Below are 25,802 nucleotides of genomic sequence, written 5' to 3'. Positions count from 1 at the left end.
GGGGCTCCTGGCTGTGCACACCAGGGACTTCCCCTGTCAGCCCACCAACAACCTATTTCCTTTCACCAGCGAAGTGTTTAAAGGCAGCTGATGCCTTGAGAGGGAGAGCAGGAAGAGACCCAGAGATAAATAAATCTCTGCAGCTGCTGGGAAATTCCTGCAGCCCCTGCCATGGGGTCAGCCTGCCACAAGCAGCTGGGACTCCAACCTGGGTCCCTGGGCCTTAGTGGAGTCCATGTTGTCTCATCTGGAATCACCAAAAAGTGTAACTGAAAGTGGGGCTGGCTACCTGCTGCTATAAAAGCCAGTACTCAAGAGGGAGGTGCTGATATAAAGAAAAGTGGTTTATTTTCAGGCGCCAGCAACTTGAAAGATGGGGGACTCTCATATCAAAGACCATCTCCTGGGAAGATGAGATACTCTGGTCTCAAAGCCCATCTCCACATCTCAGTGGAGGCAGGGGTTTTATAAGAAGGGGGAGGCAAACAGAGCAAAGAGATCAAGGGAGGGGGCTGAAAAGTTCTTTATGTGCAGACAAGCACAGTCCATTCCAGGAAGGACAGTGATAGTCCAGTGTGCATCACCTTGGTTTAGTCATCATGGATTCATGTCATCCTGGATTCACATCATCCTGGATCCATGGTTGAAGGTCAGCAAATCTGGAACTGGGATGCCAGAAGGTTGGAGTCTGTATATATTTTTAATTATATTTTATTGATTATGCTATTACAGTTGTCCTTATTTTTCCCCTTTTGCCCTGCTCCACTCAGCACCCCATACATGCTTAGGCAGTCCCCCCAACATTGTTCATGTCCACGTGTCATGCATTTAAGTTCGTTGGCTACCTCATTTCCTATACTGTATTTTACCTCTCCATGGCTATTCTGTGACTACCTATTTGTACTTCTTAATCTCCTTACCCCTTCTCAAGCCCCCCGCTTTCACCTGGCAACCATCAATTTTCTTAAATAAGTCCCTTTACATTTCATATAATAATGGTTTTGTGATGATGAACTTCTTTAGTTTTTTTTTTTTTTTTTTGTCTGGGAGGCTGCCCTTTGATTCTAAATGATAGCTTTACTGGTTAGAGCAATCTTGGCTGTAGGTTTCTGCTTTTCATGGCTTTGAATATGTCTAGCCAATCCCTTCTAGCTTGCAAGGTTTCTTTTTAGAAATCAGCTGACATTCTTATGGGAACTCCCCTGTAGGTGACTAACTTCTTTTCTTTTGCTGCTTTTGAGATTCTTTCTTTAATTTTAACCTTTGGCATTTTAATTATAATGTGTCTTGGAGTGGGCCTCTTTGCATCCATCTTGTTTGGGACTCTCTGTGTTTCCTGGACTTGCATGTCTATTTCCTTCACCAAATTAGGGAAGTTTTCTTTCATTATATTTTCAAATAGATTTCCAATTTCTCGCTCTTTCTCTTCTCTTTCTGGCATCCCTATGACACAAATATTGGAACCCTTGAAGTTGTCTTTAAGGCTGTTTATACTATTCTCATTTTTTTGGATTCTTTTTTCTTCTTGTTGTTTTGATTGGTCATTTTTTGCTTCCCTATATTCTAAATCAGTGGTTTGATTCTTGGCTTCACCCACTCTGCTGTTGTTTCCCTGCAAAGTGTTCTTAATTTCAATTAGTGTATCCTTAATTTCTCACTGGATCTATTTTATGCTGGTGAGGTCCTCACTAAGTTCCTTGAGCATCCTTTTAACCAGTGTTTTGAATTCTGCATCTGGTAGGTTGCTTATTATTTCCATTTGGTTTAGTTCTTTTTCAGGAATTTTGATCCGTTCTTTCATTTGGGCCATGTTTCTTTGTCTCCTCATTTTGGCAGCCTCCCTGTGTTTGTTTCTATGTATTAGGTAGAGCTGCTTTGACTCCATGTCTTGATATTGTGGCCGAATGTAGTAGGTGTCCTGTAGGGTCCAGTGGCACAACCTTCCCATCATGCAAGCTGGATACTTGAGGTGCACTCTTCATGTGGGCTGAGTACATCCTCTCCTTTGTAGTTGAGCCTTGATTGCCTTTGGCAGGTAAATAGGAGGGATTTACCCAGGCCAGTCAGCTGCAAGGACTGGCTGTGACCACTGACCACCACCCTCTGCCCTCCAAGGAGGATCAGCTGTACAGGGTCCAGGTACTGGTACTCTGATGTGGTCTGTAACTGCCCACTGGGTGTGAAGGCTCTGGGGTTACCTGGGTGGTGCAGGGTAAGATCAATCCCCATTTGTGTTTTGCCTGAAGCCTCCCTGCCTGAGCTATAAATCAATCTGAGATGACCACTACTTTTGCTGGGCTTGTAGATTCCCAGGTGAAGCCAAGCTATGAATTTAGGCTGGCTGCAGCTAGTGCATGGCCTGGGGCTCACTGAGGTCAGCTGTTGCTTATTTGAGAGGATTTGGGAAGTTGTCAGGAGGACTCAAGACCAGCCATTCATATGGAAAAGCAGCTTGGGTGGGCCCATAAGTTGGGTGGGTTGGAGTCTCTGGGGATCTCCAGGGCAGATCAAATAGTGCTAGCCAGGTTTATGGGGTCTCTGATATGGCACCCATCTGCTGGCACTGTGGATCTGTGGGGAGAGGGTTCAGAAAAGAGACAATGGTCTCTGCCCACATTTCTGTCTGGGAGAAAACTGTCACCCAGCTCTCACCTTGATGCCAGACACTTAAATGTCTACCTGTATGCCACTGGTGCCTTTCAAGCTGCTACCTTGGTGCTGGAGCTCAAAGGGAGTGAGTCTGAGTAAGTCTCTGTGTGTGTTCTTTTAAAGGAATTGCTTGGTACTCCAGAAGTTTCTTCCACCAACTCAATCACCACTGGTTTTTGCAGCCAGAAGTTGTGGGGACTTATATCCCTGGCACTGCAACCTTGGGCTTAGATTCCTTGTTCCCAAGATATCCCTCCCAAATTTTTATCCACTACATGTGGATGTGGGAGTAGCTCATTCCATGTCTCCACCTCTCCTACCAGTCTGGATGGATGTGGTTCCTTAGTTTTGTAATTGTCAGATTTCTATTCAGCTTGATTTCTGATGGTTCTGAGTAATGGTTGTTCTATATTTTCACTGTAATTTTGATGTGGTTGTGGGAGTAGGCAAGCCATGTTTACCTATGACTCCATCTTGACTGGAAATCTGGAGTCTGCATCTTTTGAAATGAGTTCCTAGCATTCTTATACAAATATGCTGTTCATCTACAATTACCTATGAGACAGAGTCAGCACTTACAGAATCAATGTCAAAAGAATGGTTGGGTGGGTTACACTTTCCTACCAATGCAATTTTCCACTGTTACAATAGGTAGCCTTCTTTTCACTGTAACCTCACAGGCAGAAGGCGGCTAAGGACTCTCTCAGACTGATATTGTAAGAGCACTATTCCCATTCATGAGAGCTCCCCCTTCAGGATCTTTTCAGCTCCCAAAGGCTCCACCTCCTAATACCATCATCTTGGGGAATTTCAACAAATGAATTTAGCAGGACACAAACATTCAATCTATAGCATCCCTATAACTACTTTATGAAGCAAGGATTTTAAAAAGGAAACCCTTTTGTTCAAAGACCACAGTCAGAGAGGGGTTCAGATTCAAAGCCTGGTCCTGATGACACCTTAGACCCTTTTTTTCCTATGACTTCATGCTTTCATCGCAACTTTACCCCAGGCACTCATTTGCCATCCATTGGTCTTCTGTGATTTAGTTGGGAAAAACTGTTTTGACTTTTTATTAACAAATATACTCTCCAATTTAAGGAAAGTTATATGACATCAAATCCTGTGGGTGCCTGCTCATCACAGTTTTCCAATTCAATATTGCAAAGCCATCATAACTCAAAGCACTGCTGGCTTGGTAATTCACTTCATTAATGGTGCTGCTGGAATGAAATACACAGCCAATTAGAAACAAACAAATCCATGGAAAGTATAATAATATATTCTGGAAGCACAGAAGGCGAGGCATGTAGATAGAAGGAGGGCAAAGGAGGAAGGCAGTGGGGGAGGGGGAGAAAAATCATCAAGATAAGGAGGGATTTTATGAGCCCATGTGTACTCTGTGCACAGTGTCTTTAGAAGGCATTTCTGAGAAATATTGGAGAATTAATTAGGAATCTTTCTTGTTTGTATCTTTACCTGTACACCTCCTGTTCCCTCACCTCCCATATCCAACTTATTTTGAAGTCCTGTCAGACTTCTCTCCAGAACAGACCTTAAATCTCTAAGCTTCTCATCAGGCTGACGGACAGTGTGGTGCCATCATGTAATCTGTATTCGAGTCTCCTCTCTTCCTGGGCCCTTGGGATGGGTGCTCTTTTCTGACTCCCACTTTGCAGTCAGGTGGGGCATGTGACTCCTCCTGGCTGAGCTGGAGCTTTTGGGTGCGGGGTGAGATTGTGCACCCAGCACGTTCTTCTGTTGCTGCAGCAGTGATGATGGAAGCAGGTTGCCGTAGTGAAGGTGCCCCCAACACCAGTCTGAATCCCTAAACCTCAGAAAGCATGGCAGACCTAGAAAGCCACGCTGTCATGAAGCGAGCATTTCATGAGCAAATCCCAGAACTTTGTCAGATGAAACAACTGAGTTGTGTGTTGTTTTTATGACGTCCCATCTGAGTTGCCATCACCTCTCTCCTAACGCCCTGCGAAAGCCTCCTAATTTTACCACATTTTCTGTAGTCCTATTTCCCCTCATTTCATTTCTCTGTGTAGTGGACCTCTTAAAACATACACCAGGTCACATCACTCTCCTGCCCCAAGCCTTCTACTGCTTCTCCTTATTAGGATAAATTCACAGCATGGTTTACCAGTCCTGTGTGTGCTGGCCCCTGCTTACTGCTCCAGACACCTGTTAGCCTTCACCATGAGCCCCACCTGCCTTCCTTCTGTTCCTCAGACATTCTGGGTTACTGCCCATTCTGGGGCCTTTGCACATGCTTTTCCTTCTGACCAGAATGCTTCTTCCCCAAACCCCCAAAGTTCATCTAGCTCATTTGGGTTATCCTTGAGATCACCACCTAAATAACACTAGCTCAGAGGCCCCTCAGTATGCAGGGATCTCCCCCTGTACTGCTCCAAGGCACCCACTGCTGCTTTAATGATCTTAATCACCATTCAGAATCCTACACTATATTAATTTCTGTGGTTTTTGGTTTGATATGTCTTTCTCCCTAATCAGATGGCAAACTCCTCTAGGGAAAGGGATCATGTCTGTTTTATCCACCACCATACCCTAAGCATCCTGTGCATGGCTCTCAGCCCATATTGGGTTGTCTTCAGCAAATACCCTCAGGATGGTTAACTGAATGTATTAACAGTAGTCGGAGTTGAATGCACCATTTTGAAGTCTAAGGGAACTGATATGTATAACTTTTTGAGTATGTAATGTATCAGGCACAATACCAAATATTTTACATGCTTTTCTATGTCACTGTATATATCATGACAATAACACTGCGAGAGAAGGACTAGAGAGGTGGAAACTGATGCCTGAAGTTGTTAACTAGCTTGCATACGTCCACAAGCCTCCTTAGGCAGCCCTACTCCATACGCTCTTGCTTTTTGATTTGGTTTAGTTCAAACTCCAATTTTTCAAGTTCATAAAGCAATAGAAACAGGTTCTGTATCACAGCTACTATAATCATCTAAGGCCAGATTTACCTTGTGTTCTTTTTGGAGAGAACTATTGATCTCCTGTGTCTGTATGTTCCTACAAGAGACAATATCTTTTAAATATAAAGTCTGCTTACACACCCAATGATTAAAACTATTCCATAACTTGCTCATTATACATAATAACCTCAAAATATAAAAACATGAAAAAACATGAAAATATAGTCTTCCACAGGGAGTTCTTTTCTTTTTGGCTTCATAGTGTGAGCTTTTTTTTTTTTTTTTAATTTACGCCTGTCAGAAGTGAAAATATCAATTTCCTTTTCCATGTAGAAATCTAATAATGGAATAAGAACAAGACTTTATTGGGGCACACTTTAGCAATTAAATCTGATTTTTGTTAACAATATCTTATAAGCTCTCATTTTCAATCAATCTTTCTTTAATATTTCTTTCATGGAACAGCACCTATCTGAATGAGAAGTCACTCCAGCTGGCAGAGAGATGCACAAGTCTGCAAAATGGCTTCGAGACGCTATCTAACAAAACAAAAAGGTGAGTTCTATTTTTCCCATGTGATTTAATTTAAACATAACTCTCTTTTATTCAGAATATTTTATAGCATCTTTGAAATCATCTGGAACCTAAGACTGTGTTCCTGCTCAGGCTTAACCTTGAGCTTGGAGGTGCTCCCATGAAGGATGGAGGAGCAGCTGAACAGTGCAGCCCAGGATCAGATCCTGGAGGTGGGGGACTCTGCTGATCTGTCCCTGGGTCCACATTCACAAAAACTCTGTGTAGTTTCAGTGCCTAAACTTTTACAGGCCCTCAATCTTCCTGAGAGTCCTATAAACATTCTGGACCTGATGCTAGAAAAGCACACACTGGTATTAAATTGCTTACAATCCCAGAAGGTTAACCAGTTTATCCCACATCCCAGCTGTGGCTCACTCCCCACTTTCCCAAACTTACTTAGAATCCTGTATTTGAAGAGTTCACAACACCATCTTCTCCAAATTGGGAAAAGGAGATCTGAAAGCTATAAAGCTTCAGACGCAGAGGAGGCGCTGGGGGCCTCAGAGCCAGAGGGTGGAGGCACTGCCTTGCCCATATCTGGAAGGAGCAGGGCTGCCAGTGCTGGCCAGGAGGAGCCTGTGGGGTGGGGGTATGTGGTCACACCTGGGACCTCTCTCAACAAAAACCTAACTGGAGTTGTATTTTGCTGTGGGCTTGCCTTGCAAAGTTGGAAAATTATTCAGGGTAGGAGGTATAGCAGATTTCCTCATGCCGGTCTCATGCAAGAGACTCCAGTAAACTTCCCTTCTCCATACTTTAATATGTTTTCTCTTTCTCTTCCTAAAAATCTTTCTCTCCCTCTCTCTCTTTGCCTCTTCCCCCTCTCTTTTCTTCTCTCTCCCTTTCCCTTTTTCCTCTGTCTCTCCCCCCCACCCCCACTTCTTCCTCTTATATAGTGTTTGTTGGAGGAGAATGTAAAAGGTTGCCTAAAATTCATTCACTTCCTTCCCTGGTGGTGTGGGAGGTTGTATGTGTGTGGGAGGCAGGGCAGGGGAGAAACCAAGGTAGGCAACTTTGTCTAATTTCTTTTTAATGGCACTTCTGGTTATAGACTAATGATATTTGCTAGGATAGAGAAACCTTACCTCTTGAAGGCTCCTAGTGGACTGTTCCTGGCTAAAGTACTGCTTATCATGAACGGAACCCAGGACTGATGAGCATGTCTCCCTGGAGAGTGGCGCCCGGGTCATCCAAGTCTCTGGGTGTAAAGGGAACTGTTTCATACTTGAAGCATTCCTCCTGTGCAAAGAACCTCACAGACCGCACCTCGAGGCTTCACCTACTATTCTGGGCCAAGGTGCATGTCCAGGACAGGAAGACAGGACCAGGGAGGCCTCCCTTACTGTCCCAGGCAACTCTGTGCTTTGTCTGCCTGAGACCCTTGGCTGACTGGATCCTTGACATGACCGGGAAAGCCTGATAATGGGTGAGATCTGGTTTGACAGTCCAATCATGATTGCTAGCTCAGTTTATCACAAAAGGATAGCCCTACTAAAACTTTTGTTTTCCTTAAATGCCAACTTATGGGCCCTAAGTTTCCTAGAGAAATTGACTGAGGACCTTCCATGTGCCACACCTGACCCATTTTTCCCTCTTCACTGCAGTTTATTCTGGATCATTCTTTGCTCTGGGAGGCCAGCCTACAAGGCCTTTATCCATAGCCTCCTTTGTCACCTGGTTTTCTTTGGATTTGACCCAGACAGTAGCACTAGAAATTGATTAGAAAAAGGGAAGAAGGAAAAGAAGCTTTCTTACGGTGGTGGTGTTCCAGGTCAGTTACATCCTTGACTACAGGATAGTGCTGCATCCTGAATGAAGGCCCTGACTTCCATCAGCACCCCTCCACACCTCCCCTTTCACCCCCTCCCTTGGAATCTTCAGCTCAGGAGTAAACTCTAAATAATTCCCTAATATTGTACCTACATTTAGCCTAGGCCTTTAGGAAAGGTCCCTTAAATGACACAATGGGTCATCATTCCTGCCAGAACCCTTGCTTGCTGTAGATTGGCTATAATGAACACTAGCCAATGCTTCTCTTCTCAAACAATAAAAGTCACTGGATTTGGGTGTGGACTTAAAGTAGCTAATGCATTATAGATAATGCCAACAAATTTGTTTTGATCACGTGGAACCATTTGTTTGTCGTTTCTTGGGCTCTTTCTGAAACTTTTTCTGAAAGACTCAAATTCTAAACCTCTTGCAGATCAATGGCATCAGGCCCCATGAAGAGTCAGACTCAAAACAATTGGTCCTTGTTCTACCATGCTAACATCCAGTTGTACTCCTTGCCAAGATGTGAAGCAGTGTGTGAAAGTTGCCTTTGAATCTTTTTCTTTTTCTTTTAAAATCTTCACCACTGGATATACTTAGTAAGAGAGGAAGGGGGTGGGGGAGAGGGACACGCACGCGCGCGCGCGTGCGCGTGTGCGTGCGCACACACACACACACACACACACACTGAGATGTTGATTGATTGCTGTGTATATGAGCCTCAACCACGAACCTGAACCTCACAACCCCACTATGTACCTTGAAGGGATTGAACCCAAAATCCTTTGGTGTATGGGACAGTGCTCCAACTGAGGCACCAAGCCAGGGTTGCCTTTGACTCTTCAACTCTCCTTCTGACATGAATTATTTTTATACCACAGAGTTACAAAAATCTTCAACCTAAGGCTGATTCATAGCTGTGCATCGGAGCAAAGCATTTAAGTCAGCATGGGGGAAAATTCTTTCATCCTGGAAAGTGTTCTTTTTTTCTTTCTTTCTTTCTTTCCCCCTTTCTTTCTCTCTTTCTCTCTTTCTCTTTCTTTCTTTCTTTCTTTCTTTCTTTCTTTCTTTCTTTCTTTCTTTCTTTCTTTCTTCCTTTCTTTCTCTCTTTCTCTCTCTCTTTCTCTTTCTTTCTTTCTTTCTTTCTTTCTTTCTTTCTTTCTTTCTTTCTTTCTTTCTTTCTTTCTTTCTTTCTTTCTTTCTTTCTTTCTTTCCCCCTTTCTTTCTCTCTTTCTCTCTTTCTCTTTCTTTCTTTCTTTCTTTCTCTTTCTTTCTTTCTTTCTTTCTTTCTTCTTTCTTTCTTTCTTTCTTTCTTTCTTTCTTTCTTTCTTTCTTTCTTTCTTTCTTTCTTTCTTTCTTTCTTTCTTTCTTCCCTCCCTCCCTCCCTCCTTCCTTCCTTCCTTCCTTTCCTTTCCCTTCCTTCCTTCCTTCCTTCCTTCCTTCCTTCCTTCCTTCCTTCCTTCCTTTTCTTTTTTTTCTTTTTCTGAGAGCCAAAGAAAGTTTTGTTTAGGTAGAGAAAAATAGGCTAGGATGCGGGTCACTGGAGACGGGATAAGGGCTTGAGTCCTGGACAAGTTGCCATCTCCTGCTTCTCTCCTAGTCCCTGTGAAAGCACATGTCCAAGTGGATGTGGGTGGACTCACAGTGAGTTGTGCTGAAAGCGTTCTTTTTTAAGGCAGAGAATTTTACAACTCTTTTATGTGCATCCACAAAAATGGTTAACTGCAGCACGCTAATGAGAATGCCTGTGCATATGCTCTCATGTTTGCTCTCTCGCTTTTTTCCCTGTTCTTTTGTATTTGGTGCTGAGACCTTTCCTGCTATTCTTTAGCGGTATGACTTTCCAATGTGCACGCAATTTTCAGCTAGCTCATGTAATTAGCCTGCACTGGTATTCTGTTCAGCAAAGGTCCAGAGAGAGCAGGCATGAATTTCCCATTGTGGTGAAAGTGTTATTTTGCACATAGGAGACTAATTTTTTCAGTCATATTGTCTATTGTCAGAAATTGTGCGTTCTGTAACCAGTGCCATTACAAGTTTCCAGGGGACAATCAGTAAAGCTATTCAGTGTGTAGTGATAAAAAGTAATTTTATTTTCTTAGAAATAATTATTTAGCTCTATTTTTGTCATGGTCTGTTGAAGTCTTAGAATTTTCTCTTTCTTCAGCCAATTTGTCCTTTCAGGTGGCTGAGATAGAATTTAGGAAGATGGAGTTGTAGTGGGAGAGAAACAGTGCTCTTTTTTCTACACTGGCCTTTACTCTGCTTTTGAGTCAAAGAAAAACAGTTGCCATTCTGAGGAGTAGTGGGATGGAATACTATGTATCACAATTTTTTAATTATCTATTTAAGAAGACCAAACTCCACACAGTTCTTCTATCCCTGGTGCCTATCACAGACTCAGCACACACTAGTTTCTCAGTAAATTTGTTGAATAGACTAGTGAATAAATAAGTATACTTCTTAAATATTCTCTACCATCTCTAATTTCTAGCTCTTAAAAAATTACCCTGAAATCCATAAACTTCAACTCCTTTTTTGAAACTACGTTGTAACTTCTCTGATTTGAACTTTCTCTTACTTTGAATCTTCAGTTTTTTTCAGTGTTTTCTTACCTTATCCTTTCCTCTTGAATGTTTCTCTGGGTTTGTTCAGCCCAATCCTTTCACCAGGTGACCTCCCAAATAAAATATTATACTGTATTAAAAATGCTTCGTAGCCACCTTAGCACTTGTAGTTTGCTTCTTTTTCAACATGACAAGATTATTTGTAATTTTTTTCTGACTATATTTTTAGAAAAAAAAAATTGCATGGATAACTAAGCTGTTCATCTCAGTCCACATTGCTTCAGACCAATTAACTGATTGTTCTAAAAGCAGATACTTCATAGGGGTTGACCCAGGAAACAAACTCATTGCTCCCTTTATGGGTTTCTGCTGCTGTATCTGTGCCTTTTTCTTCCTTGTGCTTCCTGGATCCTGACAAAATTTACATTTATATTTGTTCAGTGTCTGCCATTTGGTCAGGGTAGATGAACTGCTCTGGAAAAATCTCCTAAACACAATGTTATAATGCAAAATTCTGTTCTCTCTCATAAAGCATTTAATATAGATATTCTTTTTTGAGTAAACCACTCCTCTGTGAGTATTGTCTTAGGGATTCTGGCTCCTTCCATTGTAGAGTGTAGTCATCTTCAGCAGATGATCCCAGGCTTGCTGCTGAAGATGAAGATGCTATGGAAGGAGCACACACAACTTGGAAGAGACACACATCACTTCCATTGTTTGCAACTGGCCCACCTAGATGTTTGGTGTCATGTGACTGTTTTGGCCAATAGTATGTGAGTGGAGTTGGTGTGTGGTTGGCATTGGGGAATGTAGTGCCTGTCTGGGAAGCTGCTTGCAGCAACAACTCTATGCTATGAAAGGAAGCACCAATCAGTGGTGGTGAACTTGGTACATCTTCCATGTATATATTAAATATCTCCACCATTCTCATCATTCTATTGACTATCAGCACCTAAGGTATTTCTTCAAGGTGGAAGAAAACATTTTTTTTTAATGGCAGCAATCTCTTACATATTTTAAACACTAGAGTAGAAAAAGGAAAGACTTTGAGATCTTCTCAGCAATTGAGTGCAAGCCACTGTCCTATAGCTTCTTGTGCAATTGCTAAGGCATGAAATATTGACTTGCATTCAGATAGTTTTTTGATAAGATTCAAAGTCTCATATTTTGGAATACCACCCGTGCATAGGCTAGGTGTGTCTTAAAATGTATACTACTTGGCGTGTGTGTATACTTAATGACCTATTTCATGTAGTATCATTTAAAATGACCTAGAACAATAGAACTTTCTGAAAGTAACATCTTAACACATAAAGCGCCATATCAGTTACTGGTGACTATCACTATACTTTCTGGAAAGGAAGGCAAAACAGGCTGGGCACTTAACATGTTTAAAGGAGGTCCATAAAGATGCTAGTGAGAAGTCACCCTTTTGCAGGGTGAATGGCAAAGTGAATTGAATACATGCCCTAAATGCTCTTCACTATTTATTATCTTGGAGGGTAAAACATGACCTGAATTGCAGCTTGAAGAGAAAAGGCATAAATTATGGCAGATAAAACTTAAAAAATCCCAAATGTGAGCTTATCACTTGACAGCCTGCTAACAATACAGGTGTTCCTAGTTTCAGCTTGTCTGTTAGGAAAAACAAGTTTGGTCATATACAAGATTTTCTTGACATGGAATGATATATGACTTATTTCTATTCAGCTTTAAACCTATGTTAGTTTTATTGCTTCTGAGAGTAATATCAATACTTTATCTTCTCCCCTCTGACCCTTTCACTTACTTTTTCTGGTCATCTTTTAAGAGCTTCACAATCTAACATTCCTTCCTTGGTATAGAGGTCAGAAAGATGTTAACATAAAACAGTCATTTATACCAACATGGTATATTCACAATATCTTGAGAACTTTTTCTTGGTAACCAAAGCAGTGGCTGTGTTTGTTGATATAAAATTTTAAGTAAGGGCAGATGAACTAATAACAGGGCTATGATATAAGTCCCTGAAACTACTTTTTGCAATTATACTAAATAAATATTATTCCAAATCTATTAAAAGGTGGTTGGACCATCATTCTATACTTCAAAGCATGCATAAGAAACAAACAATCATACAATTTAAGAACTTGAAGTAATAGTCTCTCAAACTATTCTAATTCATATATTTTTGTTTTTAAAATGAGAATGTATAACTTTAATTTTTCCAAAAACTCCATTTTTCTCAATTTATACATAAAAAAATGAGGTTATGACTCATAATCTCAATGTCAGGCAACTCATTAATGGGAGGGTAGAAAATGATTCTTTTTTATGGTTGTTGATGTTGGAAAATAACCAGCATAATCCTAATCTGAATTTCTTAATAATAGATGAGTTGCTTAGTATTATTTTTTACCATGCTGCAAGATTGAAATAGTGTATTATATTATTATAACTTTGTCAGTGGAAATAAAGCTTCATTTTCCTTCAGGAAAATTGAAACACTTGAGTGTCTAGTTATACTAAATGTCAATTATGTATTCACATCAGAAGTTTTCCTCATGCTTGTTCAAATAACTAGTCATTTGAAGGAAACCTTTAATACAAAGAAAATGACAATAAAAATAATCACACATTTAAGATCATTAAGGAATAATTGGAATTATTTGCAATTTTATGAGTGGTACAAAGAAAGAAAGCAAACTTTACTTTTGTTCAATATTTTCAAATAATATGACTAGGTAAATGTTAAAGGTATAGTTTATTTACTACTTGTGGTAGCCAAGCTTCCAAGATGGTGCCCAACAATTCTCTTTTGTTACTCACATGTTTTCCCCCTTCCTTACTGAAGGGAATTGCTCTGTGTATCCAATATGTCATTGCAGAAATAATGATGTGTGACTTTTAATACTAGGTCATGAAAGAATTCAGTAGTCTGCCTGTTGTCTCTTGGATTGCTTGCTAAGAGAGAAGTCAGTTACCATGTCATGAGGACACGGAGAGGTCTACATGGCAGGAACTAAGGTCTCTTGCCAACAGCCAGTGCCAGCTTCAGCCATGTGAATGAATCTCCTTGACAGTAGATCCTTTGGCCTCAACCACCATCTTGATTTTGTATTCCAATGAGAGCTGTTGGGCTAGAACCACCAGCTAAGCTGCCTGGTAATTCCTGACCTACAGAAACTGTGCAAAATAGTAAATGTTTATTGTTGGTTTAAGCCATTAAGTTTTGCAGTAAATTTAGTACATATCTATGGATAACTAATTGACTACTCAATTCATAATTCTTTACATTATTATATTACAGTGATAGTAACAACTACTGTTTGTGTGGGCCTACTATATGTCAGATAATTTAAATGCATCTATGATCTTTCAATAGTTCTTCAGAATAGGTTTCATTATTCTAATTCCACAAGTGAAAGAAATGAGCTCAGAGGGTTTAAATGGCCTGCTGAACACCAAACAGTTACAAATGGCAGTACCAGAATTTGGATGAGGTTCTGACTGCTCTCTTTTCACTCAGTGATAATACTCTTAACAGGAGCAGAATTACATGTCACAAATATACAAAGAGAAGGCATTTGACTTTATAATGTGAAGCTACTTAAAAATGATCCATCTCTGAAAACACTCTCCACTTTCCTTACTTTTTTTACTTATTTTACTGAGGCTTCTGTAATGTACTTAGGTAGCATTAGCATGCATAGCAGTTACTCTAGTTGCAACTTGGGGGTCAGTGTGGCTTCTTTTAGTAAGATCATAGCTGATGGCTAATGACTGTTATAGTTCAAAAGTAATATATTTTCAAATTATGTGCTATTCACATATTAAATTACAATTTCAGAAACACACAACTTCTATGTGCGCAGCCCTATGACAGACACAGGGACAGTTGTTCTCAACCTGGAGGTGTGCGTCAGACTCATTGGGAGCTTTAACAAAGTACCCATGGTTGAGAACAGGAGATTGACAACTCTTGCGTAAGGGACACAATAATAAAGAAATTATTTCTACTTTTTAGCAGCTCACAATGTATAAAGAGAGTCAAATATTTACAACACATTCACTTCTCATTCTTATTTGCAGATTTCTCTTCATCTCCCCTCACTTTTGACACTAGAGTGTCCCAGAATTCAGCTGTTAGGCCTCATTTAATCTTTTCTTCATTCTCTGTCCTCAAGGACCTCATTGAGTATTCTGGATTTAAATACCACCTACATATGGATGACTCCAAAATTCATAGTTCCCTCCTGAAGCACTTTTTAGATCTGTATGCACCTCTGCCCAGTCAACACCCATTAGGAATCTCAAACCCAGTAGAGCTCACAGCAACTCCTGGGCTTCCCCTTCAACTTGTAAGCTCCAGTAGTCTTTCCCACATCAGTTAATGGTGAGCCTGTTCTTCCAGTGCTCAGGCCTAAATGATTCGAGTTATCCTTGATGCTTCTTTCTTCATCCATCCCAATATCAGTCATTAAATCATATCCAGAAGCTGATTGTTTCTTACTAACTCTGCCACTTCCAACCTGGTCCAAGCCATCTTTATTTCATGCCTGAATTGCGGCAAACATCACTTATTTGGTCTCCTGGCTTCTAACCCTACTCTCTTAGAGACTATTCTCAATAAAGTGTACACAGAGAGCCTTTTTAAATATGTCAGACCAGGTCACTTTTTGTCTTCCTAGTTCACACAAAATATAAGACAAAATTTGTTCAGTAGCCTGCAAGGTCCTTGTAGGCACTTCTCAAACATACATGTAATATATTTGCCAGTAACAAAACAGAGGAGCAAAGCTATATTGGGGTAAGGAATTGACTACAGATGATAAGTAATAATTGTAACAATGTGTAGTTCAGTTTATAACAATAGATGTAACATTATGTAACAAAGATTTCACAAAAAGGAAAAAAAGGGAATAGAGCTATATAAAATTATTATCTCTGTATAACAGTACAATTAAACTTGTATACATTGGAAGCAGATTCTAAAGAGTTTATATATGAAGTCTGTCTGGAAAAAGTACAGCCATTATTAATATAATGAGAATGGTTTTCACACCATCAGTGTAGCCTGGCAGCCAAGGAGAGTGGACTGGAAGGAGGATGTGTGAACAGTGATGACTTCACTGTACTAGTCAGTGAGTCACTCACGCCATTGAGTGAGCATGTGTACTGTGTGGCTATTGCATTCAAAGTGACTGAGTGAGTAGAAAAACAAATCTGCATCAAACTTTGTGTTAAGCTTGAACATTCCTCCATGGAAACTATTTGGATGATTCAGAAGGCCGCAGCTATGGGCAACTGGTGATTGGTATCTCATCACGACAACATGCCCTCTCCATGCATCACATCTCGTGCAGAGCTTTTTGGCAAAACATCAAATCACCCAGATGATTCAGACCCATACAGCCTAGATTTGGTGCCCTGTGACTTCTGGCTTTTGCCATAACTAAAATCACCTTTGAAAGGGAAGGGATTTCAGACTATTGATGAGACTCAGGAAAATACAATGGGGCAGTTGATGGTGAATGGGAGAACTGAGTGAGATCCCAAGGTGCTACTTTGAAGGGGACTGAAACATCATTGTCCTATGTACAATGTTTCTTGTATTTTGACTCTTCTTCAATAAATGTCTCTATTTTTCATATTACATGGCTGGATGCCTTCTGGACAGACCTCATATATGGTAAATTTTAGAGCAAACCACTAAAAATGTAGTTAAATTATTAAAGGTATTAAAATGCTACATTAGAAAATATTCACTTAAGGTAAAAGAATGTTGCAACAAAAGACTAGAGGAACAAAAAATATGTGGTACATGTAAAAACATAAAGTGTCAGAGGTAAATAACTATATAATAATAAAATTAAATATGAATGGATTAAATTATGCAATCAAAAGTCAGAGATTGTCAGATGGATTAAAAAACATGACCCAACTATGTACTATTTGCAAAAGATATACTTCATATTCAAAGATAAAAATAGATTGAAAGTCAAAGTATGGATAAAGGTATATAATGCAAACTGCAGCCACAAAAAAATGTTATAGGAATAAAGAAAGAGATTTTATAATGATTACAGTGTACAGGCTTTCTTTTTGAGACGATAAAAATGTTCCAAAATTGACTGTAGTGATGGTTGTACACACCTATGAATACTCTTAAAAATAGCTGATTTATACACTTTACATGGGTGAATTGTATGGTATACAAGTTACACCTCAATAAAGCTGTTAAATACTTTATTGTGCCTACAGATCACTTGGAGATTTTATTTTAATACAGATTCTGATTCCATAGGTCTGGGACAAGGCTAACAGTCTTACTTTACCATATGATGCGAATACTACTAGTCTGAGGTCCACATTTTAAATAGCAAGGCTATCCCATTAGCTATCTCATTACCTTTCTGACCTCATCTCCTGTCACCTTCATGAGTGGGTTCATTAGTAATAGTGAATGATTTCCAGCCACCCTAACCATCTAGTTTTCCCTTAAACATACCATGCCTACCTCTGCCTCAGACCTTTGCGCTTGTCATCCCCTTTGCTTAGAATGCTCTTCCCATTCCCTCACCCTTGTGTGCACAACTTAGTTGATCACCTTGTTCAAGTCTTTGTCTTACTATTAACTCCAAGTGAGGTCTTTCCGGATCACCCTACCTAACTCTATTTCACATACCTTATTTCCCTCTTCTCTTGCATTTTCTTCACAATACTAACTACATTACCCTGGCTGGTTTGGCTCAGTGGATTGAGCGTCGGCCTGCGAGCTAAGTGTCGCTGGTTCGATCTTCCAGTCAGGGCACATCAGAGAAGGAAAACTCTGATTCCAAAAAACCTCCGCTGCCTTGCGGCATACCTCTTCAGGGGAAAGGCTAAGGGAGTAAACCCCGACAGAAAATCCGGAGCCGGAGTCCCTAAGGCGGTTCGACGTTGTAGTCAACACCGGCAACTCCTGCGGTGCACCTGAAGCCAAGCTGTATTGACTCCGTCTTTCCCTTGGATCCTTCAGCTGCGAAGAGAGGGGGGGTCTGCTGCATGGGCAACAGCAGACCCTCCATATCACCCTGCCCAGGCTCTGTAGCTTCAGCTCCACTGGAGAGGACACTCCAGCGTCATCGCAAGATGTCGATTCAACACGGGAGGAGACAGATACCGTGTCACTCCCGAGTCGGACTGCACAGCCATTCTCGGCGGTGCAGATAGACTCTTAAGAAGCTACACCATCGTCTCTCGAGACGGACGGCTGCCGACGACTAACTACATTGCATTTCCATCTGCTATTAATTTACATACTATTTGGTATATTAATTTGCTAGGGCTTCTGTAACAAATTACCACAAACTAGATGGCTTAAACAACAGAGATTAACTTTTTCACAGTGCTGGAGGCCTAAAGTCCAAGATCAAGGTGATGGCAGGTTTGTTTTCTCCTAAGGCCTCTCTCCTTCACTTGTAGATAGTGACATTCTCACTGTGTCCTCACATGTCCTCTTCTTGTGTGCCACATTCCTCCTGTCTTCCTGTACATACAAATTTGCTTTTTTTTATAAGAACATCAGTCAGATTGAATTCAGGCCACCTTAATGGCCTCATTTTAACTTAATCCCCTTTTCAAAGCCCTGTCTTCATATACAGCCACATTCTGAGGTACTGAGTCCTCAACATATGGATTTTGAAGAACACAGTTAAGACCATACATTTTGTTTATTGTCCATCATTTCCTAGTACAATACAAATTTTATGAGAACACGTTTAAAAAAATCTATTTTGTTCATTATTGTATTATTGCTTACTAGCACGGTACCTCACACATAGCAGATGCCCAGTAAGTGGTTACCGAGCAAATACATGAAAACAAAAGGATACGTGCTCCAGAGATGTGTAGTAGATACAGGGGGATGCAAAGGACACAGAAGAGGGGGAGAACAACTCTGCTTATGATGTGAGTCAGAAGAATTTAAAAGGCAGAGTTAATAGCCACTCATATATGGCTTAGAAATCTTACTAGGTATACTCTTTATAGTCATCTCCTTTACTATTGTAACTAATCTTAACTATAAAATATTATTCTTAAAGAAATGGAGAAACCCTAAATTTATTGTTTCTTTCAGATTTCTTTTAATATACAGGATCCTATTTCTCCAAACTGGTAGTATAAGATTACTAAATTATTAGTATTGTCATCTCTGGGTATCCTCTTATGTCTGGAGATTTCTTTCTATAATCTTGAAAAGTGGGTCATTATTTTTTTATCTTCAGAAATCTTGATTGTGTTGAAGAGGAAATATAAAAATCTTAAATAATAGCTTCATTCTTTGTTTAGTCATTCTTTCTGTCATGGTGATGTATTTACATGTTGTTGATTCTTGTGAAGGAGATACTTAAAATCATATTTTTTTCTCTGAGGCGCTGCTTGGTTTTGGATTTTACAAAACTAGTCCAGTGAAGTAAATTCAGTTACTCTGAATAAGTCTGACAAGTATAAATCATGACCAGATAGATATCCATTTGTGCAATATATTCCTTTTTAACGTTTCAGATCTTCTTGCTACTCTCTTGTTTTTATTGCATGCTACAGTAGGCTGACTTTTTGGGCTGATTATTTGGTCTCTTCCAGCCTTTGGCTTCTGGTTATGGTCAGCCTAAAGGAAGGGAAAAAATTTAAGGTATTTATATGCCTGAATCTGTCTCTGCAGGCTTGGTTTAGGGAAGACTGCATCTTTTCAGAAGAACACCACTCCTCTCCAGCCATCTTCTTCTACCCTGAGAACTACAGTTTCTTTGGGGTAGCCTACAGACTTAGGGTGGTAACAGCTTTCCTGCTCTGCCCCTGTTGCTAGTCCTAGTGTGCTTCAGCAGCATGTGTAGCCTTTCTTTTTCCATGTCCCACTCCTCTGTAAATAGACGCTCCATTCTCTCGTGGTCTGAGGTTAGTCTCCGCTTACAGTATTTCATAGCACGTGTCTCAAACCTATAATTAATATAAAAACCCCACAAGTTAGTGTAAAACAGAAAAAGTGTTCTTTTAAAAAAAATCTTTATCTGGCTTTTTCAAATATGGCAATTTAGAGATTTCACTGGGGCTCCGAAGAAGAACATTGGCATCTTAGGTAGGAGTTAATTCCTTAAGCAGTTTTGGAATGTCTAATTTGTCAAAGGGACACTAAAACATGTGGAATGAGTAAAAGTTTGAGATTCCTTTCTCCTTGCCAATTAACAGTAACCACAGCATTCTAGTTAGAAGTTACCATCATGCAGAGCTGAAAACAATGTAAATTGAATTCTTCTACTTTTAGTAGATGAAATGTCAGTATTTCAGTACTATTTGTAGTTCAACACAGTCTATCTGCTACACAGTTCTCTTTGTTAGCTCTTACACATTCATGAACCATTCCTTTAAAAAGTATTGCCCAGTGGAAATGATTGGCTATATTGATTGAAAAATTTATAGCACTGTATTAATTTGAAGAATTTCATGTAGATCTAAGCTCTTCAGGGGTTTTGTAGAAACTAGCTAAAAAGGATTATTTGATCTACACAGAACACCGCTTAGAAGTCTGCTGACTTAAGAATATTAGGGTATCCCCACCCATTCAGTAGACAAAAAAGGTTGGCTTTTACCATAAAGAGATGTTATAGGAAACTAAATCAGTATGTCAGTTGCTTAAATGAGACTAATGAATGAATATCCTCAAGATAACTTCTAGGCTTCTAAAAAGTACTCAGTACATAATTAATGATTAACTTAATTATCTATTATAGTTTTTAAAAATTCCTGTTTATATCTTAATTGAGATAAAACTAGTCACAGCATGTAAGTCTTCATCTCCAAAGAAATTTTCTAGAAAAGTGTTTTAAATTTTAATATAATATTTACTTAGTGTCATTTAGTATATTATTTATAATTTGTATCTCATTTTGAGTATTATTAATAATGATTTAAATAGAGATTATTTATTCTTTTGGAGATAACTAACTGCATTATTTAGTATGATTTATTGCATGTCTTAGGACCAGAAAATGTTTGTGATGGAATTAATTTTCAGTTTCATTATGAAAATAGATGAGATGCAGCATGATATACTGGCAAGAGAGCCAGACTCTGGATCAAAAGACATGAATTTAATTCTCAGCTTATCCACTTACAATACAATATTGAGAAGCTGTTTGCCTTCTCAGAACCTCTACTTTTTTCATCCATAAAAACTGGGCTAATATAGGAATTGCTGCCCTTCAAGATTGTGAGGTGGGTGCTATACCTTATAACTGAAACTCAGCTCTAAGTGTAAATTTGCAGAAAGTGTGATGTAATTTAGAGCATTATAGAGACACATTTGTCCCACAAATAAACCCACACTTGTAGCATAAGTGTGATTTTTTTCCCCCTCAGATAGGTTTTCACTCCAGCCATACTCTCATCTTACCAGTCATGATGGTATTGTGGCAATCTCAATTTTCTAAAACTGGTTGGTGATCTATATTTTTTAGTAGAAAAAAGCAAGCATGTAGAGAAAAATTATTTTTGTTATTTCTTCTTCTTTGATGTTCCTTTTATTATATCAGAGGATAATGCTTTATTTCTAACTGGACATTAAAAAGATTCTCTGAACACAGCAACCCCAGGAAGTAAGTAGCTTGAGTATTGTCTTCTGATTGTAGTTTGGCCAGAAATAATTCTCCTTTTGTAATAGCTATGTTTACTATGACATATTGAGTTGGTTTTAAATATTAGTGGCTGTGAAGTCATAAGCCCCTTTATGCAGCTAACTTACTAATAAAATTAGATACAGTATCATTGACATCTTTCAATATTAAGTAAAATTGGAACCATCTATAAGTTATAAGGGGATATATATTGCTAAAAAAATATTTTAAAGACTCTCCATATTTTAGAGTCCATTTTTATTCTAGTTGGCAATGGATGGTAGTTTGAATGTTCTAGACTAAGCTTGATATAAAGGCAAGAGTGATTTCAAAATGACACAAACTCTGCTTTTCAGAGGAGCCAAAGTAAAAGTATAATATACTCAAGAGCATTTTCTCGAAATCTTGGTAGAAAGAAAGACACCCTTAATTTCCTGAGACAGTAGTTGCTATTGGAAGCTAATATGGCAGTTTTGTTTGAAGCTCAGGGCTAGTCTGGGTCAGTGTTGCTTGATCAGTAAGGTGGCAGCGAAGTCTCATGTGGCCTTTTTGGCAGGCCTCCATAAGTCTCAAAGTAGGGGGAAAATGAAAAAATTTGAGCCAGGCCAACAGGTTGCCCAATTGTGGTGAAGTGTAAGAGCAGCAACACCTTGGTTCGTGTCTAACAACTATCTCGGGGAAGAGGGATTCCTGATTTGTCACATTTGCTGATTCTTGTAGCATAAACACTTTTACCTTTGCCAATTTCAAGCTACCGGTAGTTTCACAACCTGCTCACAACATCTTGAAACTTTAACAGGCAGCTCTCACAGCTTCTATGAGCTAGCTTGAACACAATAACGAGACAGAATGTATGGAGGGAGAAAGAGAGGATTCCATATTCTCCTTGTGTCAACAAAGAGGGCTGAGAGAAGAGATTACTCTCAAGTTCATGAGTTGGCCAAAATGACATAAGGAATTATCATATTTTTTGTTTCTAAAAGTTGCAGAGGTTAGAGCTCTACTGCCTAGCAACATAATCCTTTCCTGCGTGAAGTCTCCAGCAAATTCAACATTGATCACTACTGAGGGAGCTCAAAGACAAAATTGGGCAGTTAGCACATGGGTTACTCATTAACAAAAGGGTAAAAGTTTAACAGGATACAAACATGTTCATACACCTTCTATTTTATGCTAAGACACTGGGAAAGTAGGAAGGATGAATTGGGTAGTGGACTGGTTGAAGTGACTGACTAAACTACAGAGTTCTAATCTGAGCATTCTCAGCCAATTCACTGAAGGAGGGAGGCGAGGCTTTACTGTAGTTGTGAATAGGAAGATTGAGTAAGAGTCAGCACTGGGGAAAGTTATTAGATAGAAGCCATAATTCATGGAATAAGTAAATGTTGCTTTGAACTTATACAGTGTAGTTTATGACCTCATTATAATTCATATTCATATTTAAACATGTATTTCCTATTTTTTTAATGACTATAGGACTATTCAGGTTATCAATTTCTTCTTGAGTGAACTCTGGTAGTTTTTGTTTTTCAAGGAATATGTCTATTGCATCTAAGTTGTATGCTTTGGCATAAAGTTGTTATATTTTAATGTCTGTAGAACTGTTAGTGCTGCAATCTCTCATTGCTCACATATTGGTCATTTGTATATTCTCTTTTACTTGATCGGTGTGGCAAGAAGTTTATCAATTTTATTGATTTTTCAATAAATCAGCTTTTAATTTTATTGATATTTTTCTATTTTATGAATTTATACTTCTACCTTATTTTTTCATGGTAAAAGTCATTGCTCAGAAATCTACTTTGATATGAGTATAGCCACTCCAGCTTTATTTTAATTAGTTTTAAAGTGGTACATCTTTTCCTATCATTTTACTTTTAATATTTATTTATATGAAATGAATTTCTTGTGTATGATATATAATTGGTTCCTGTTTTTTAAAAATCCAGTCTGACATTCTCTACCTTTTAATTGGTGTGTTTAGATTATTTACATTTAATGTGATTATTTATATTGTTGGGTTTAAATCTACCATCTTTGTTTTCTATTTACCTGCTCTTTGTCCCCTTTTCCTCTTTTTCTGCTTTCTTTTGGAGAGAATAATTTTATAATTACATTTTAACACTTCCTCTGGTTTTGTTTGTTTATACTGGTTGCTTTAGGTGAACACTATACATTTCGTTCTTATCACAGTTCACTTTCAAGTGATTTATACCACTTCTATCCTCCTACCCCCTGCCACCTACTTCTGGCCTTTGCTTTATAGCTGTTATGCATTTATTTCTATATGTGTTATAAAGTCCCCAATATATTATTGTGATATTTACTTTAAAGTCAATTAGCTATTAAAGAGACCTAGAAAAATAAGAAAAAGTCTTTTGTATATATTTACATATTCACTATCCTCAGTGCTGTTCATTACTTTATGTCAATCCAATTTTCTCTACTTTGTTTTTCAATCCAGTTTTCAATCTGGTTTCATTTTTCTCTTGCCTGAAGGACTTCTTTTAGCATTTCTTGTACTGAAGGTTTGTTGGCATGACAGTTTTTCAGGCTTCACGTGTCTGAAACAGTTCATATTTATTACATTCATTTTTTAGAAGGGTTGCTTAATATAGAATTCTTGGTCGACATTTTCCTCAAATCTTGTTCTGTATTTTAATGATATGTTTCACTATCTTTTGACTTGCATTCTTTCTCATAAGTCTGCTGTAATTTTAAAAAATATTTTATCTATTTTTAGAGAGAGGGTAAGGGAGGGAGAAAGAGAAACATTGATATGAGAAAGAAACATTGATTGGTTGCCTCACTCGCCCCCAGCTGGGGACATGGCCCACAACCCAGGCATGTGCCCTGACTGAGAATCGAACTGAAGACTTTTTGGTTTGTGGGACAATGACCAACCCACTCAGCCATACCAGTCAGGGCTTGGTTTTTATGTTTGTTTCTATGTCCACAATGTGCCTTTTTTTCCCTCTAATTATCTTTAAGATTTTCTCTTTATCACAAAACAGATTTTATTACGTGCCTTGCTGTATTTTTACACCTGTTTTTTGTGTTTTGAGTGTGTTGAACTTCTTGGATCTGTGAGTTAATAGAGTCCATTAAATTTGGAAAATTTTCCACCATATTTTTTTCAGAAAAATATTTTTTGTTTCTTCTTTTTGCTAGAACTGTAAATTCACATATATTAGGCCACTTAAGGTGATTTTTTATTTACTCTGTCTTACAACTGAATGATTCTCTCTCTGTGTGTGTGTGTGTGTATATATATATAATTTATTTGGGGGGGACCCCCGCTTTGTAACAATTCCCCCCTCTCTGACTTAAGACCCTTTATAATCTTATAAAGGACAATGGGAGAAGGTCTCACGCTCCTCTAGCTGCTTCAAGCTGGACATGGTTTTTGTCCTACCGACCCTTGGGTCCAGAAATCCCTAATAAGAGTCAGGGGTGTGGAGGAGAGGGTGGCCTTCCCACATGGGGAAGGATCTTGCAGACTCCAGGTCAGTTGGCTGTCCCCGGACAATGGCGTGCTTGGTTTAACAGGCTGGCATCCTTGTTGTATTCTGGAGGCAACAGATTTGACAACAGGATTAAAAGGCATCATTCAATCCATAACCACTAGATGACAAAAGGCAGGTATTAATTTTTCAATGTCCCACATTAGGAAAAAGAAGGCTTCTTTGGAGGAAGGTGTGCAAAGCACGTCACACCTGTCCAAAACCCTTTTGCCCACCATACTTAGTTTGGGCTGAGAGGAAATTTTAGGTTTTCGCCATCTCAGACCTCTGGGCCCTTTCTGTCCAAGCCATTAGGATAGGAAAGAGAAACTGACTTTAAAGTGAAGTCAACAGACCACCACATACTTCACCAACCCAACCACTTAGTTCAGCCAAACTGTTGAGTCTTAGGAGGCAGCAATGCAGACAGGATTAAGTGAGGCCTATATGTACAGGCAATTACTCAGGTAATGATATCTTAGACTTATGCCCTATGAAAACAGAACACATGTTAATTTATGCACATAACCCACAAACCAATCTCTAAATCTGCAAGATGATCTTATTGGAAAGACCTCCAGTCGCAAGGCATTTGACATTCTTTTTGCCTGTAAATTAAGCATTTTTGATGATGTTACAGGCTTAGTTTAACTTTTAAATAAAAACAAACTTTAAATGAAAATAAACTTTAAAGAGCATTGCTGCACTACTTTATAGTCTACCACTGAGCATTGTGATTTTCCTTGAATTGCAATTTTTCTTCTTAAGATTACCCTCCTTGTCATTAAAGGGACTGCATTAAGTCCATTTTTAATTTATCCTGTTCATTTGCATAAGCACAACAAGAGCAGAAAATGATCACTTATGATCTTTATTTCTGCTTTGCTGGCACTTACACAAGGAACATTTAGGGTGACCTTCAGTCTGCCCTTCAAGGCACAGAAGCAGAACCACATACCTGGCATTCAGCCTTGCCTGTAAACACTTGTCTTTTCCAAGTCCTTCAGGTTTTCCATTGTGCCTTAAGGTTCTTTCTAGCCATCTTTCAGGAAAGCAACCTTTGTTCCTTCCCTGGAAAGATTGCCACGAATCGCACAGCTAACCAAGGTACCAAGCCTTTTTTCTCGTCGGCTTTTATTACCTTTGAGA

The 25,802-nt window shown here is 39.1% G+C and overlaps 1 protein-coding gene across 1 annotated transcript in view; it reads left to right on the top strand.

The window, feature by feature from the left end:
* Positions 1-25,802, top strand: part of ST8SIA6 (ST8 alpha-N-acetyl-neuraminide alpha-2,8-sialyltransferase 6) — a 175,580-nt gene that overhangs the window by 95,718 nt on the left and 54,060 nt on the right. The window contains exon 3 of the mRNA XM_090268022.1: positions 6,069-6,158. Within this exon, the coding sequence (XP_090124148.1) occupies positions 6,069-6,158 (90 nt within the window). The remainder of the gene's footprint in view (positions 1-6,068; positions 6,159-25,802) is intronic.

The sequence above is a fragment of the Furipterus horrens genome, unplaced genomic scaffold (assembly GCF_987537825.1).
Source record: "Furipterus horrens unplaced genomic scaffold, mFurHor1.1.pri manual_scaffold_2, whole genome shotgun sequence".
NCBI lineage: Eukaryota > Metazoa > Chordata > Mammalia > Chiroptera > Furipteridae > Furipterus > Furipterus horrens.
The sequence above is the reverse complement of the archived record's forward strand: the minus strand, read 5'-3'. Positions and strand labels throughout refer to the sequence as shown.